This window comes from Oncorhynchus keta, chromosome 16 (assembly GCF_023373465.1).
Source record: "Oncorhynchus keta strain PuntledgeMale-10-30-2019 chromosome 16, Oket_V2, whole genome shotgun sequence".
NCBI lineage: Eukaryota > Metazoa > Chordata > Actinopteri > Salmoniformes > Salmonidae > Oncorhynchus > Oncorhynchus keta.
The window spans coordinates 4,931,291-4,946,052 of record NC_068436.1 but is presented as its reverse complement, the minus strand read 5'-3'; the positions used below and the strand labels follow the sequence as shown (position 1 = coordinate 4,946,052).

At 40.2% G+C, this 14,762-nt stretch overlaps 1 protein-coding gene across 1 annotated transcript; it reads right to left on the bottom strand.

Annotated features, from left to right (window-relative positions):
• Positions 1-1,063: 1,063 nt before the first annotated feature.
• On the bottom strand, positions 1,064-7,064 carry LOC118395524 (butyrophilin-like protein 8). Its single transcript, XM_035789350.1, has 3 exons — positions 7,040-7,064; positions 1,559-1,639; positions 1,064-1,407 (listed from the first exon to the last, which is right to left on the bottom strand). Exons 1-3 carry the CDS (start codon positions 7,062-7,064, stop codon positions 1,064-1,066), a joined length of 450 nt encoding a protein of 149 aa, XP_035645243.1.
• Between the last annotated feature and the right edge of the window lie 7,698 nt (positions 7,065-14,762).

Sequence of the window (14,762 nt, the reverse complement as noted above, 5' to 3'; positions counted from 1 at the left end):
ACCCACAGCCATTTATTATATGGGAAAGATACACCTGATCAGATACAGGCACCCACCCCCCCCAACACACACACACACACACACACACACACACACACACACACACACACACACACACACACACACACACACACACACACACACACACACACACACACACACACACACACACACACACACACACACACACACACACACACACACACACACACACACACACACACACACACACACACACACACACACACACACACACACAATTGTAGATAGCCTTCTTCAGACTGATTTGGCATGTGTAGTGATTCTACAAGTAATTACCAGTGGTGTTGAGTACTTGTTCATATCAGATCTCTGTCCCCTCTTTGTTTCTCCAGGTGAGTTTAGGTTGTGGTGACCATCCCTCTGATGAACAGGTGACGTTCACCTGACCTCCTCCTCCTCTTGCTTCAGCTACAGAGAGAACTGGTTCACTACCTGTTACTAATGGACAGATAAAAGGGGAGGGTGAGGACAAGCTATGATCATAGATTATTGGAATAGACTACTGTATCTCATGCATCACATTTTCCTGTGAATTATCATTTTAAAAAAAGATACAAGATCATTTCTGCTACAATATTGTGATTATTACGCAGGGTTGAGTGAATTGCATTGGCATTTCAGTCAATTCAGGAAGTACAGTGACATTCCTATTCTCTCCAATGATTTTCAATTAGGAAAATGTGGAATTGGAATTTGGTTTACTTTCTGGAAATGATTTGGAATTGACCCAAACCCTGGTATTACAGTATTTTGGGGAAAGTTTTAGTTTTGTGGACAGATCAAAAATGTCATCCCGTGTTGAAGTGGTAGTTCACCCAAATTACAAAATTACACATTGGTTTCCTTACCCTGAAATCTGTCTATGGACAAGCTAAGACAGCAATCCATGCTTTGGTTTTGTATACCTGGCCACTGTCACCAAATGCAAACTCTTTAGCAATTATGGCCTATTAACCAATGCAAGTGAAGGAAACCAATCTGTAATTTGGGTGAACTATCCATTAAGTAGGACTGTCCCCAATTACTTACCATTCACTGTGAGGAGTACAATGGCTTTTTCATACCACTGTTCACTGCTAACATAGCACACATCTGCCAGTGTGACCCTCTCCAGTGTCAGGGACACATTCCCTCTCTCCAGCCCCCCAGTTAGAGACACCCTGCCCTTGTACCGGGGGTCCACAGGGGCCTCGTGGATCTTGTGATCTTTGTACAACAAGGCAGTTGAGTCAAAGTCTTTGGCCCTGTACCAGCGCACCTCCAATGGCTCCGCATTGAAGAGAGGTGAAAGTTCACAAGATAAAGAAACGGAGGAGTTCAACCAGGTCATGATTGGACCGTGTGGGACCGACAAGGTGAAGATTTCTGGGGTGAGAGAGAGTGTGAGCGAGAGAGAGAGAGAGACTAATTTTCTTACTCAAGGAAATTGAAGGATAATATTTTTCTATTTATGAAGTTGAGACAGTTATGTAGAAAAAATAGGATATTTTGCAGAAAACTAATAGCATATGCTCACCAGGACTTTGGACTATGATGGGAACGGTGAGAGCTGCCAGTATCATCACCCTCAAAGACAAACCTGTGTTGAAGATCAGTGTGATGACATTATAATCATAACAGGGTATGCTGGAGTAAGGAGTGGAGTAAGAAATCATGTCCTCTCTATTCATGGAATTTCTATCTGCAATTTCTATCTGCTGGCCCAGACGGCATCCCTAGCTGCGTCCTCAGAGCATGCGCAGACCAACTTGCTGGAGAGTTTACCGACATATTCAATCTCTCCCTATCCCAGTCTGCTGTCCCCACTTGCTTCAAGAGGGCCACCATTGTTCCTGTACCCAAGAAAGCAAAGGTAACTGAACTAAATAACTATTGCCCCTATGCACTCACTTCTGTCATCATGAAGTGCTTTGAGAGGATAGTTAAGGATCATATCACCTCAACCTTACCGGACACCCTAGAACCACTTCAATTTGCTTACCTCCCCAATAGATCTACAGACGATTCAATTGGCATCGCACTGCACAGTGCCCTATCCCATCTGGACAAGAGGAATACCTATGTAAGAATGATGTTCATTGACTATAGCTCAGAATTCAACACCACAGTACTCTCCAACCTCATCATTAAGCTCGGGGCCCTGGGTCTGAACCCCGCCCTGTGCAACTGCATCCTGGCTTTCCTGACGGGCCGCCCCCCAGATGGTGAAGGTTGGAAACAAAACTTTGCTGATGCTCAACACAGGTGTCTCACAAGGGTGGGTGCTCAGCCCTCTCCTGTACTCTTTTTTTCACCCATGACTGCATGGCCATGCTCGCCTCCAACTCAATCATCAAGTTTGCAGATGACACAACAGTAATAGGCCTGATTATGATGAGACTACAGGGAGGAGGCGAGGGCCCTGGGAGAGTGGTGCCAGGAAAATAACCTCTCACTCAACGTCAACAAAACAGGGGCAAACTACCTGCCCTCCAGGACACCTACAGCACCAGATAAAAGCACCAGATAAAAGATAAATCAAGGACATCAACCACCTGAGCCACGGCCTGTTCACCCCCCTATCATCCAGAAGGCGAGGTCAGGACAGGTGCATCAAAGCTGGGACAGAGAGACTGAAAAACAGCTTCTATCTCAAAGCCATCAGACTGTTAAATAGCCATCACTAGCCGGCTTCCATCCGGTTACATAACCCTGCACCTTAGAGGCTGCTGCCCTATATATCCATAGACTTGAAATCACTGGCCACTTTAATAATGGAAAACTAGTCACTTTAACAATGTTTAAATAATGTTTACATACTGCTTTACTCATCTCATATGTATATACTCTATTCTATTCTATTCTTCTGTATTTTAGTCAATGCCACATTGCTCAATTTATATTTTAAATATTATTTTACTTTTATATAAAGTACCAGTCAAAAGTTTGGACACACCTACTTATTCCAGAGTTTTTCTTTATTTTTACTATTTTCTACATTGTATCATAATAGTGAATACATAAAAACTATGAAATAACACATATTGAATCATGTAGTAACCAAAAAATGTGTTAAACAAATCAAAATATGCATTTTTATATTCTTACAAGTAGCCAGCATTTGCCTTGATGACAGCTTTGCACACTCAGAATGTTCTCAACCAGCTTCACCTGGAATGCTTTTCCAACAGTCTTGAAGGAGTTCCCACATATGTTGAGAACTTGTTTACTGCTTTTCCTTCACTCTGCGGTCCAACTCATCCCAAACCATCTCAATTGGGTTGAGGTCGGGTGATTGTGGAGGCCAGGTAATCTGATGAAGCACTCATCACTCTCCTTCTTGGTAAAATAGCCCTTACACAGCCTGGAGGTGTGTTAGGTCATTGTCCTGTTAAAAAACAAATAATAATCCCAGTAAGCGCAAACCAGGTGGGATGGTGAATCGCTGCAGAATGCTGTGGTAGCCATGCTGGTTAAGTGTGTCTTGAATTTGAAATAAATCACTGACAGTGCCACCAGCAAAGCTCCCCCACACCATCACACCTCCTCCTCCATGCTTCACAGTGGGAACCAAACATGCAGAGTTCATCCATTCACCCACTCTGCATCTCACAAAGACACAGTGGTTGGAACCAGAAATCTCAAATTTGGACTCATCAGACCAAATTACAGATTTCCACCAATCTTATGTCCATTGCTCCTGTTTCTAGGCCCAAGCATGTCTCTTCTTCTTATTGGTGTACTTTAGTAGTGGTTTCTTTGGAGCAATTCGACCACGAAGGCCTGATTCACGCAGTCTCCTCTGAACAGTTGATGTTGAGATGTGTTTGTTACTTGAACTCTGAAGCATTTATTTGGGCTGCAATTTCTGAGGCTGGTAACTCTAATGAACTTAACCCCTGCCAGTTTCATCATAGTTTTTGTGACTGCACTTCAAAGTTCTTGAAATGTTCCATTGAAATGTTCCTGTTCTTTCCATAATATGGACATGTTCTTTTACCAAATAGGGCTATATTCTGCATATCACAATTCCACAAATTAACTTTTAACAAGGCACACATGTTAATTTAAATGCATTCCAGGTGACTATCTCATGAAGCTGGCTGAGAGAATGCCAAGATTGTGCAAAACTGTCATCAAGGCAAAGGGAGGCTACTTTGAAGAATCTCAAATATATATTTGATTTGTTTAACACTTTTTTGGTTACTACATGAATCCATATGTGTTATTTCATAGTGTTTATGTATTCACTATTATTATACAATGTAGAAAATTGAGAAAAAAAACAAAGAGAAACCTGCCCAAACTTTTGACTGGTACCGTATATTGTTGTGAATTTTTAGATACTACTGCACTGTTGGAGCTAGGAACACAAGCATTTCGCTACACCCACAACGACATATGCTAAATATGTGTATGTGACCATTACAATTTGATTTGATTTGTTGCACATTGAAAGTACGTGACTGGTAAATTGGGGATACATTCCTATCCACATTGTGTCTCAAAATGAAAACGGTTGGTTCAGTCAAAACATCATATTCATCCAGCCAATGTGCAGCAAAGACAACAATTAACATACCGTTAATACCGTACAGTTGAAGTCGGAAGTTTACATTCACCTTAGCTAAATACATTTAAACTCCGTTTTTTTTTTTTACAATTCCTGACATTTAATCCTCGTATATATTCCCTGTTTTAGGTCAGTTAGGATCACCACCTTATTTAAAAGAATGTGAAATGTCTGTCACGCCCTGACTTTAGATATTTCTGTTTTCTACATATTTTGGTTAGGTCAGGGTGTGACTAGGGTGGGTACTCTAGTTTTTTGTATGTCTAGGCTTTTTGTATGTCTATGTTGGCCTGATATGGTTCCCAATCACAGACAGCTGTTTATCGTTGCCGATGATTGGGGATCATATTTAGGCAGGCCTTTTTCACACTTTCTGGTGTGGGATCTTGTCTATGTTTAGTTGCCTGTCAGCACTATTTGTATAGCTTAACGGTTGATTTGTTGATTTATTTTTATTTTTTCAGTGTTCATTCATTAAAAGAGAATGTACGCATACCACGCTGCGCCTTGGTCCATTCCATACGATGATCGTGACAATGTCAGAATAATAGTAGAGAAAATGATCTATTTCAGCTTTTATTTCTTTCATCACATTCCCAGTGGGTCAGAAGTTTACATACACTCAATTAGTATTTGGCAGCATTGCCTTTAAATTGTTTAACTTGGGTCAAACGTTTCAGGTAGCCTTCCACAAGCTTCCCACAATAAGTTGGATGAATTTCGGCCCATTCCTCCTGACGGAGCTGGTGTAACTGAGTCAGGTTTGTGGGCCTCCTTGCTCGCACACGCTTTTCCAGTTCTGCCAACAAATTATGTATAGGATTTGAGGTCAGGGCATTCTGATGGCCACTCCAATACCTTGACTTTGTTGTCCTTAAGCCATTTTGCTTGGGGTCATTGTCCATTTGGAAGATCCATTTGCGACCAAGCTTTAACTTCCTGACTGATGTCTTGAGAAGTTGCTTCAATATATCCACATAATTCTCCTCCCTCATGATGCCATCTATTTTGTGAAGTGCATCAGTCCCTCCCGCAGCAAAGCACTCCCACAACATGATGCTGCCACCCCAGTGCTTCACGGTTGGGATGGTGTTCATCGGCTTGCAAGCCTCCCCTTTTTCCTCCAAACATAACGATAGTCATTATGGCCAAACAGTTCTATTTTTGTTTCATCAGACCAGAGGACATTTCTCCAAAAAGTACAATCTTTGTCCCCATGTGCAGTTGCAAACCGTAGTCTGTTTTTTTATGACGGTTTTGGAGCAGTGGCTTCTTCCTTGCTGAGCGACCTTTGAAGTTATGTCGCTATAGGACTCGTTTTACTGTGGATATAGATACTTTTGTACCTGTATCCTCCAGCATCTTCACAAAGTCCTTTGCTGTTGTTCTGGGGTTAATTGCACTTTAACCACCAAAGCACAATCATCTCTTGGAGACAGAACGTGTCTCCTTCCAGAGTGGTATGACGGCTGCATGGTCCCATGGTGTTTATACTTGCATACTATTGTTTGTGCAGATGAACGTGGTACCTTCAGGCATTTGGAAAATGCTCCCAAGGATGAACCAGACTTGTGGAGGTCTACAATATTTTGTCTGAGGTCTTGGCTGATTTATTTTGATTTTCCATTGACGTCAAGCAAAGAGGCACTGAGTTTCAATGTAGGCCTTGAAATACATCCACAGGTACACCTCCAATTGACTCAAATGACGTCAATTAGCCTATGAGAAGCTTCTAAAGCCATGAAATCATTTTCTGGAATTTTCCAAGCTGTTTAAAGGCACAGTCAACTTAGTGTATGTAAACTTCTGACCCACTGGAATTGTGATGCAGTGAATTATAAGTTAAATAATATGTCTGTAAACAATTGTTGGAAAAAGACATCTGTCATGCACAGAGTAAATGTCCAAACCGACGTGCCAAATCTATAGTTTGTTAACAAGACATTTGTGGAGCGGTTGAGAAACTAGTTTTAATGACTCCAACCTAAGTGTATGTAAAACGTCCGACTTCAACTGTAGATCACATGTGATGCTGAACTTTGCACCTTCAGTTCAGCACTTGTGACAGTGTCATTAAATTGTACTACTGCTACTGTACCCTGTGAAGGGACATTTAAAAAAGTACACAATGAAAGATATTGCAGAAAAATACATCTAGCCTTGACTGATCCTGCTTGGATGAATGCTCAAGTAAATGCTGATTAAACCTCCATAAGAATTATTCTTATTCTACAGTAGGAAGTTCAGCCTCTTTTTTTTAATAAAAATTCAAATAACTCACTAAGTCAATCAATAGAATATTGACAAAACATGTCTTTGTAAATAACATTAAGCCAAGGGGAGGAGAGGAGGAAAAGGATGGTGAAGTACAGAAGATACAACATGCTTCAATCAAAGGCAGTTGCTATATGGTGAAATTCATTTCTACCTGAACACACCATTCTTCTTCAATTTCAAGTCGTTGTAACATACATTTCCAGGTGTTGCGACGTCAAACCTCTGTGGCTTTGGAATGCACTGATATTCCTATAGATTTCATGACCATCTAGCATGTCACACCGTATTTTGTGTTCTGCTCTGTAGGAGAGAATGAACAGTTTATCCACTCCCATCTGTCTACTCCCTCTGTTTATTGTATTGTCTTAACATATAGTCATGTGACAGGGCAAAGGCTTTGAATTGATCGTAGAAACACTATGGATGTAATGTTGTTTGTAGAAACAACAAGTAACACCTACTTCTTAGGTCATCCATCTAGTGAACTTATGTTAGGAATAGTGAACTACACTAAGGTGCCATCTAAAACCTGAAAGGGTTATTGAAGATCCTTTTCTTGCTTGCAAGTAGAACCCTTTTATTTCCATGTAGAACCCTTTACACAGAGGGTTCTACATGAAACCCCAAAAAGTTCTACCTGGAACCAAAAATGGGTCTACCTGGAGCAAGAAAATGTTTATGCTATGGGGACAAGTGAAGAACCTTTTTGGTCCTGTGGAGCTCAGTTGGTAGAGCATGGTGCTTGCAATGCCAGGGTTGTGGGTTTGATTCCCATGGGGGAACAGTATGATTAAAAAATATATATATATATATTATGAAAATGTATGCACTCACTACTGTAAGTCACTGTGGATAAGAGGGTCTGCTACGTGACTAAAAGTGGTTAGAGCGTTGGGCCAGTAACCGAAAGGTTTCTGGATCGAATCCCCGAGCTGACAAGGTAAAGAATCTGCCATTCTGAGTGGGGTGATTAAGGAGGCCAAACCGACAGTTTGTGGGAAGGTTCTGATCTTTGCAAATACAAAAATTCAGTAGGAGAAAGCCTTGAAATTTAACTCACTAAATGGGGGTTTGGTGAAATGTCACATTACCGGTGCCCTGTCTAAACTGAGAGGAAAAAGCAAAAAGAGTGGCAGTCCAGTGGACCCTACAACTGTATTGTTACAATTTGAAGGGAATCTGCCGCATAGGATGCATCCAGGATCACTCGGTCATCCTGTTAGACAGTACGTGCCACTTCCATGTGCCAACGGATGGGGCATGTTGCTAATGTCTGCAACGGTAAAATGAGACGTGCAAAGTGTGGTGGGGATCACGAGTATGGGAAATGTGGGCTTGATACTAAAGTTAAATGTTGTGACTGTGACGGAGAACACAGTGCAGCATATGGAGGATGTGAAATACAACAAAAAGTAATGGAAGCGGAGAGGTACAAAATGACAAACAATGTATCCTAACTGGGGCTGTTTGGAAAGTAATAAACTTAGCGTTGAAAATACTCCAGATACAACATAAGTAGCCGCTCCGAGAACGCCAGTGGAACCTCGGCGGATTGTTAATGAGATATGCGAGCATAAATGCTCGATCACAGAGGACGACTTCCTGTCCTTCGTGTGCAGGGCGATCAATTCGACCGCTCCACATAAGGGCGGGACTGCACGAATAAAAGTAGTAGTGAAGGCAGCCAAAGACATTCTGGGGATTTCTGAAAGTTACCGTAGAAATGATACATTGGATGCTGTACCACAGTTCAAGTGATGATCCGGATAACACATAGTATCGTGGTGTTCCTTATCGTTCAATGGAACGATAGGGGTTTGATCGCCAACGGACAGGAATTGAAGAAGACTACGTATGATTTAGATGTTTGACAGGACCTGGCGTGAAACATAAACATGGTTTTAACCTCAATTGGATTATATTATTCCTTGTTTTATCTTTGTGGGAAGTGATAGAACGGAGGGTTCACAAAGAGCGATTAAAGGTTTCAAATAACATAAATGTGTGGCAGTGGAGGGGTTAATATCACATTGTTTAATTACTATAATCCTTGTAAGCCCATCTCTGTATCTGTATTAGATATAGTTGTAAAACACAGTAAAGGTGATAAGGAGATATGGTGTGGGGATTTCAAAGCGCCTAACAGCTTGTTTCGGCAGAAATACCACAGATGCCAATCGTTTAGCGGAGGGGACTAGTTTGTATAAATGATGGTCATGGGACACGGGTAAATGCGACTAGAGGTACTGTACATCGTAATGTTTAGATCTTACTTTGGTGTCTTTCTCTATTGCTGGCATACAGTATGTGAGTGGGATGTGAAGACAGAATCCACAATAGGTAGTGATCATTTCCCAGTCATGTGCAACGTCGATCTTGATGCGTGTTTTCAGAAACAGGAACTGGTTTTAAATTGGTGCTTTGACAAAACAAACTGGGAACTTTTTTTTACACTTTCTGTGAAAAGGAGAGTCAGAAATTGTCAATGGAAGGGTCGGTAGAAGACTGTGCTGGATCTGTGAATTCAGTCAAATTGGATGCTGCTTTATTGGCTACTCCAATAGGAGGTGGGAATGAGGCAAGCAATGATCGTGATAATGCTTTTAAAACTTTGAAGAACAATTTTACATTTTGATAGCATGATAGTCTTTCAGAGAAAGACAACGTTGGCTAGGAAAGTCATTAAGAACGCAAAGGTGCATGGCGGGAAGTCTGTTCTTCTATAGGAAGGGAAACACAGCCGGGGGATGTGTGGAAAATGTTAGAGGATGATGAGGAAAGGAAAGACAGTACAGATACCCGTGTTAGCTGAGTAAGATATTATGGCTGTTTCAAACAGAGCAACAGCAGACGCTCTAGGATTTACTGTATTCCGTAAGAGGTTTGATTCTGGAGAATCACTGGAGGCTGAATTCACCAAGTTTGAAATAAGGAGGTCTTTGGAGGGGTGTGGTTGCACTGCTCCAAGTGAGGATCCATTATGCTACATTATGTTTCAATATCTGCCTACGGAAGATTTGGGAAAGAGTTTGAGTTTACTTAACAAAATATGGAGGACAAGAGTGCTATCATCAGGATGGAAACGTGATGTGGTTCTGCCTTTTGTGAAGCCTGGTGAAGATCCATCCAGTCCTGCTAGTTATAGACCTATTTCACATACATCACATCTCTGTAAATGAGTGTAAAAGTTGATTGTAGGTAGACTGATGTATTATTTGCAAGATAGGGGTGTATTTACTCCATACCAGAGTGGATTCAGAAAAGAAGGACTTCCCTTGATGCATTAGTTAAAGTTTCTGAGGTGACCAAAGCCTCGGCATTTAAGGAAGTTTGAAGGAAGCATATGGTACAATGTGGTGGGCAAGTGTACTGATTAAATTCAATGGAATGGGATTTAGTGGGAGAATGTATAACTGGATTTATTGTTTGACCGAACCTTCCACGTCAGGGAGGGATTCGAAAATATGAGGTGGAAAATGGAACTCTACGGGGTAGTGCTGTTAGTCCTATCTGATTCATGTTGACGATTGACGATATCTTATTGGACAGGGTATAGGGGTGGCATTATATGCAGATGATGGTGCAATTTGGAAAAGGGGAAGGAATACTCCTTGTGTAATGGAGAAAATGCGTGGTGCTGTTGTAGCAGTAGAGGAATGGTCCTTATCATGGTTTTCAAGTTATCTTTGCCTAAATCTTGCCATACTGTATGTTGTTCACTAACAAAAAGACTAAGGAAGATGTCAGTGTTCAATTATATGGAGAACTAATGGAAAGGGTAACATAATTAAACCATTTGTGGCTTTGGATCGATGAAAAGCTTACATGGAGACATGGTACATGTATTGAGACTAAATGTAAGTACAGTAAGAGGTACATCTTATGAAGACAATAGTTGGTCATGATTGAGGGGCAAATTTGACTGAATATTTATCGTAATTTGATGAGATCGTCCATAGATTACGAGTGCTTTGTATATGGTTCTGTGGCCTTTACCTCATTATCGCAAGCGAGGGCACTCAGGATGTGCGATGGTGCATTTAAAACTACACCAGTTGAGGCTTTACATGTAGATAATGGGGAAATGCCACTATCCCATAGAAGAGTTAAGCTAGCCATGGCATACTTGGCAAGACTGAAGGGTAGTACGGTAGATCATCCTACACTGACAAGATTGTTGAGAATATGAACACTATCAAAACAGGAGTTTTGGCACAGAGATTGGAAAAAGGGTTGATGAATATGGAGTCAGAGATATCGTTATAGGGCCATCTGTGGCAATAGGAAATGTTTTATAGTACCAGGAAATCTGTACAGGAGATAGTGTCATGTAATGGGAACAGAAGGGATGAGGTTATGTTTTGTTTTGTAAGATTAGGGCATACAGGATTGAAATCAATATTTTCTCTGGTAGACATGATCTATCTGGCACCCTGACAAACAATAACCTCAAGTCAAAACCGTTACAAAAAAATGGCATACGGTTGCTGTACAGTGCACTAACCAGACCACTTGGTGAGGGTGTTGCACTGAAGGACAACATGATCTTAATCAATTTTCAGTGTAGTACCTTTCCTATGAATTGGCACTGTTTTTTCAGTTTGAGTCTCCCCAACCACTTAGATCTTAACCACTCCAGGTAGCTCATTTATCAAAGGTGCGTGTGCACAAAAAAATACCCTAAACCTTGCATGCGTCCAATTTCCCACAAAGGTTGGTATTTTTAAATGTTGAATTTGATGGGAAAGTGTGCATGTTTCCACGCTAATCTCAGACCATGCGTACGTACACATTCTAGTGGTTAATCAACTGTATTGCAAGCAAATATTGTTATTTTATGCACAGGAATTACAATAATCGTTGGTTAATAAAAACATTTCAAACGCAGGCCTAATGATTAAACAGATGAATTTGCCATTGGTAAGATTGCTTAGCAGCATGTCGCCTAATATATTTATTTTACTTTTATTATATACTGTGTCTTCAGAAAGTGTTCACACCCCTTGTCTTTTCCACATTTTGTTGTTACAGCCTGAATTGAACATGTATTAAATTGAGATGTGTCACTGGCCTACCCTCCCATAATTTCAATGTGGACTTAAGTTTTTCATTTTTTTTTTTTTTACAAAACTGTTGGGGCTAGGGGGGCACAAGGAGTTCCCTAAAGGGAACACCCCCTCCCATTCAGCTGAAAAAAATATTCTTTAGAAATATTTAACTTTCACACATTAAGAAGTCCAATACAGCGAATGAAAGATAAACATCTTGTTAATCTACCCATCGTGTCCGATTTTTACAATGTTTTACAGCGAAAACACACATATATTTACGTTAGATGACCACCAAATTCAAAAACACACAGCGATTTTTCACAGTCACAAAAGCATAAATATAGATAAAATGAATCACTAACCTTTGATTATCTCCATCAGATGACACTCATAGGACATCATGTTATACATGTATTGTGTGTCTTGTTCGATAATGTGCATATATATATATATATATATATATATATAAATAAAAGGTTCAGCTCTTTGCATTGGTGCACAGGTCCTAATCCAGGCACTTGTCAGTAATGTTTTGATTCTCAAAACATCTGGTGAACCTTTTTGCAGAAATATCTGCTACAAGACCAATAAACATTGATAAAAGATGCAACCTCTGGCCTGTTATTACCACAGAATTAAAGATAAATGTATGGAACAAACTCAATGCAACCTTCCGGAGCTGAAACCCCACCTCTTTAAGGAATCAGATTTTTAGAAAAAAACTATTCTACGATGTCATAAAATAATAATCTGAGAACTTAAATGTAAATGGCAGTTTGCTGCAGAACCAAAACATCTGGTGAAGAAATATACAATAAACATTGATAAAAGATGCAAGTGTTATTCCAGAATTAAAGATAAATGTATCCTCTTTTGTGTCAGATTTTTAAAAAAACTTTAAGAAAAAAAAAAAAAAAAATAATAATCTGAGAACGGCGCTCAGAACCCAAAGAAATAGCCGCCATTTTGGCTTCAACAGGAGCTACAAAAAACACTATAAATATTCACTTACCTTTGAATATCTTCATCAGTAGGCAGTTCCAGGAATCCCAGTTAGACAATAAATTACTGATTTGTTCCATAAAGTTCCAAAAAGCCCATAATTTAGCCACTTGTTGTTAGCTTGTTCAGGCCAGCATTCAATCCTCAAAAAGCACGAGCAATTCCTCCAGACAAAAACTCAAAAAGTTCCGTTACAGGTCGTAGAAACAAGTCAAATGATGTATGCAATCCATATTTAGGATGTTTTAAACATTAATCAGCAATAAGGTTCCAACCAGAGAATTTCATTGTCTGAAGAAAAGCATAGGAACGGGTGACCGTGCGCAATGAGACCGAGGCTTTCTGCCAGACCACCCACTCAAAGAGCTATTATGAGCCCCACCTTTATAGTAGAATCATACAACCAGAATCTAAAGACGGTGACATCTTGTGGAAGCCCAAGGAAGTGCATGCTCATCCATATCTAAGATGGACATCCAATGGCACCGTTTTCTAAATTGAGTTCTCACTTCCTGTTTGGATTTCTTCTCAGGTTGTCTGCCATATGTCTTCTGTTATACTCACAGACATAATTCAAACAGTTTTAGAAACTTCAGAGTGTTTTCTATCCACCAGTAATAATAATATGCATATATTCCCATCTGGGAAAGAGTAGGAGGCCGTTTACTCTGGGCACGCCTTTCATCCAAAAGTGAAAATGCTGCCCCCTAGCCTCAACAGGTTTTAATAAAAAAGGAACGTTGAAATGTTTTGAGTCAATAAATATTCAACCCATTTGTTATGACAAGCTTAAATCAGTTCAGGAGTAAACATTTGCGTAACAAATCACATAATAACTTGCATGGACTCACTCTGTGTGTAATAAGTGTTTAACATGATTTTTGAATGACTACTTCATCTCTGTACCCCACACATACAATTATCTGTAAGGTCCCTCAGTCGAGCAATACATTTCGAACACAGATTCAACCACAAAGACCAGAGAGGTTTTCCAATGCCTCGCAAAGAAGGGTACCTATTGGTAGAAAAAACGATGACATTGAATATTACTTTGAACATGGTGAAGTTATTAATGACACATTTGATAGTGTATCAATACACCCAGTCACTACAATAGACACATGCGTCTTTTCTCAGTTGCCGGAAAGGAAGGAAACCGCTCAGGGATTCCATGAGGCTAATGGTGACTTTAAAACAGTTACAGAGTTTAATGGCTGTGATAGGAGGAAACTGAGGATGTATCAGCTACATTGTAGTTACTCCACAATAAAGTTTTGCGCACTAGGCCCAAGCTCCTTTTCCCCAGTTTTCTCTGGCTAAACTAGCTGAACTATGCTAGTCTTTGTCCTCGTTTCCAAACTTCATAAATAGTGCACACTCAACTTCAAAACTGCTTTGCTAGTTATACAATAATATAACAAAAAATATTAGCTGGCAAGAAATGTAAAAACTTTATTTTGTTGAATAATCATGACTGGTTTGAGATATCTGTCAGAAGATGATGGTGGCAAAGGATATCAGTGCTACTGAACCTGGATCCAAGTTCAGTTTTGAGATCAACCACCATCATTGGCGTAGGGTTAGCTGGAAGTTTGACAACCCTGTTTTGTAAGCTTTTAAATTATATCAAACTCAACCGTTTATCTTTTAAAGTGACGAAGACATGGATGTCTCATGGTAGGGTGGGGTTTGCAAAATGGGTCAACTTTGAGCACCTCTATCTCCTAAATGTTTTGCAATCCAGGTCCAAAAAGTAACTTTCTGACCACTTTTACGATGGGCAAATATTTATAGAAAGTTTTGTTCAAATCAAATTTGTTCAGGTCAAAAAGTGATTG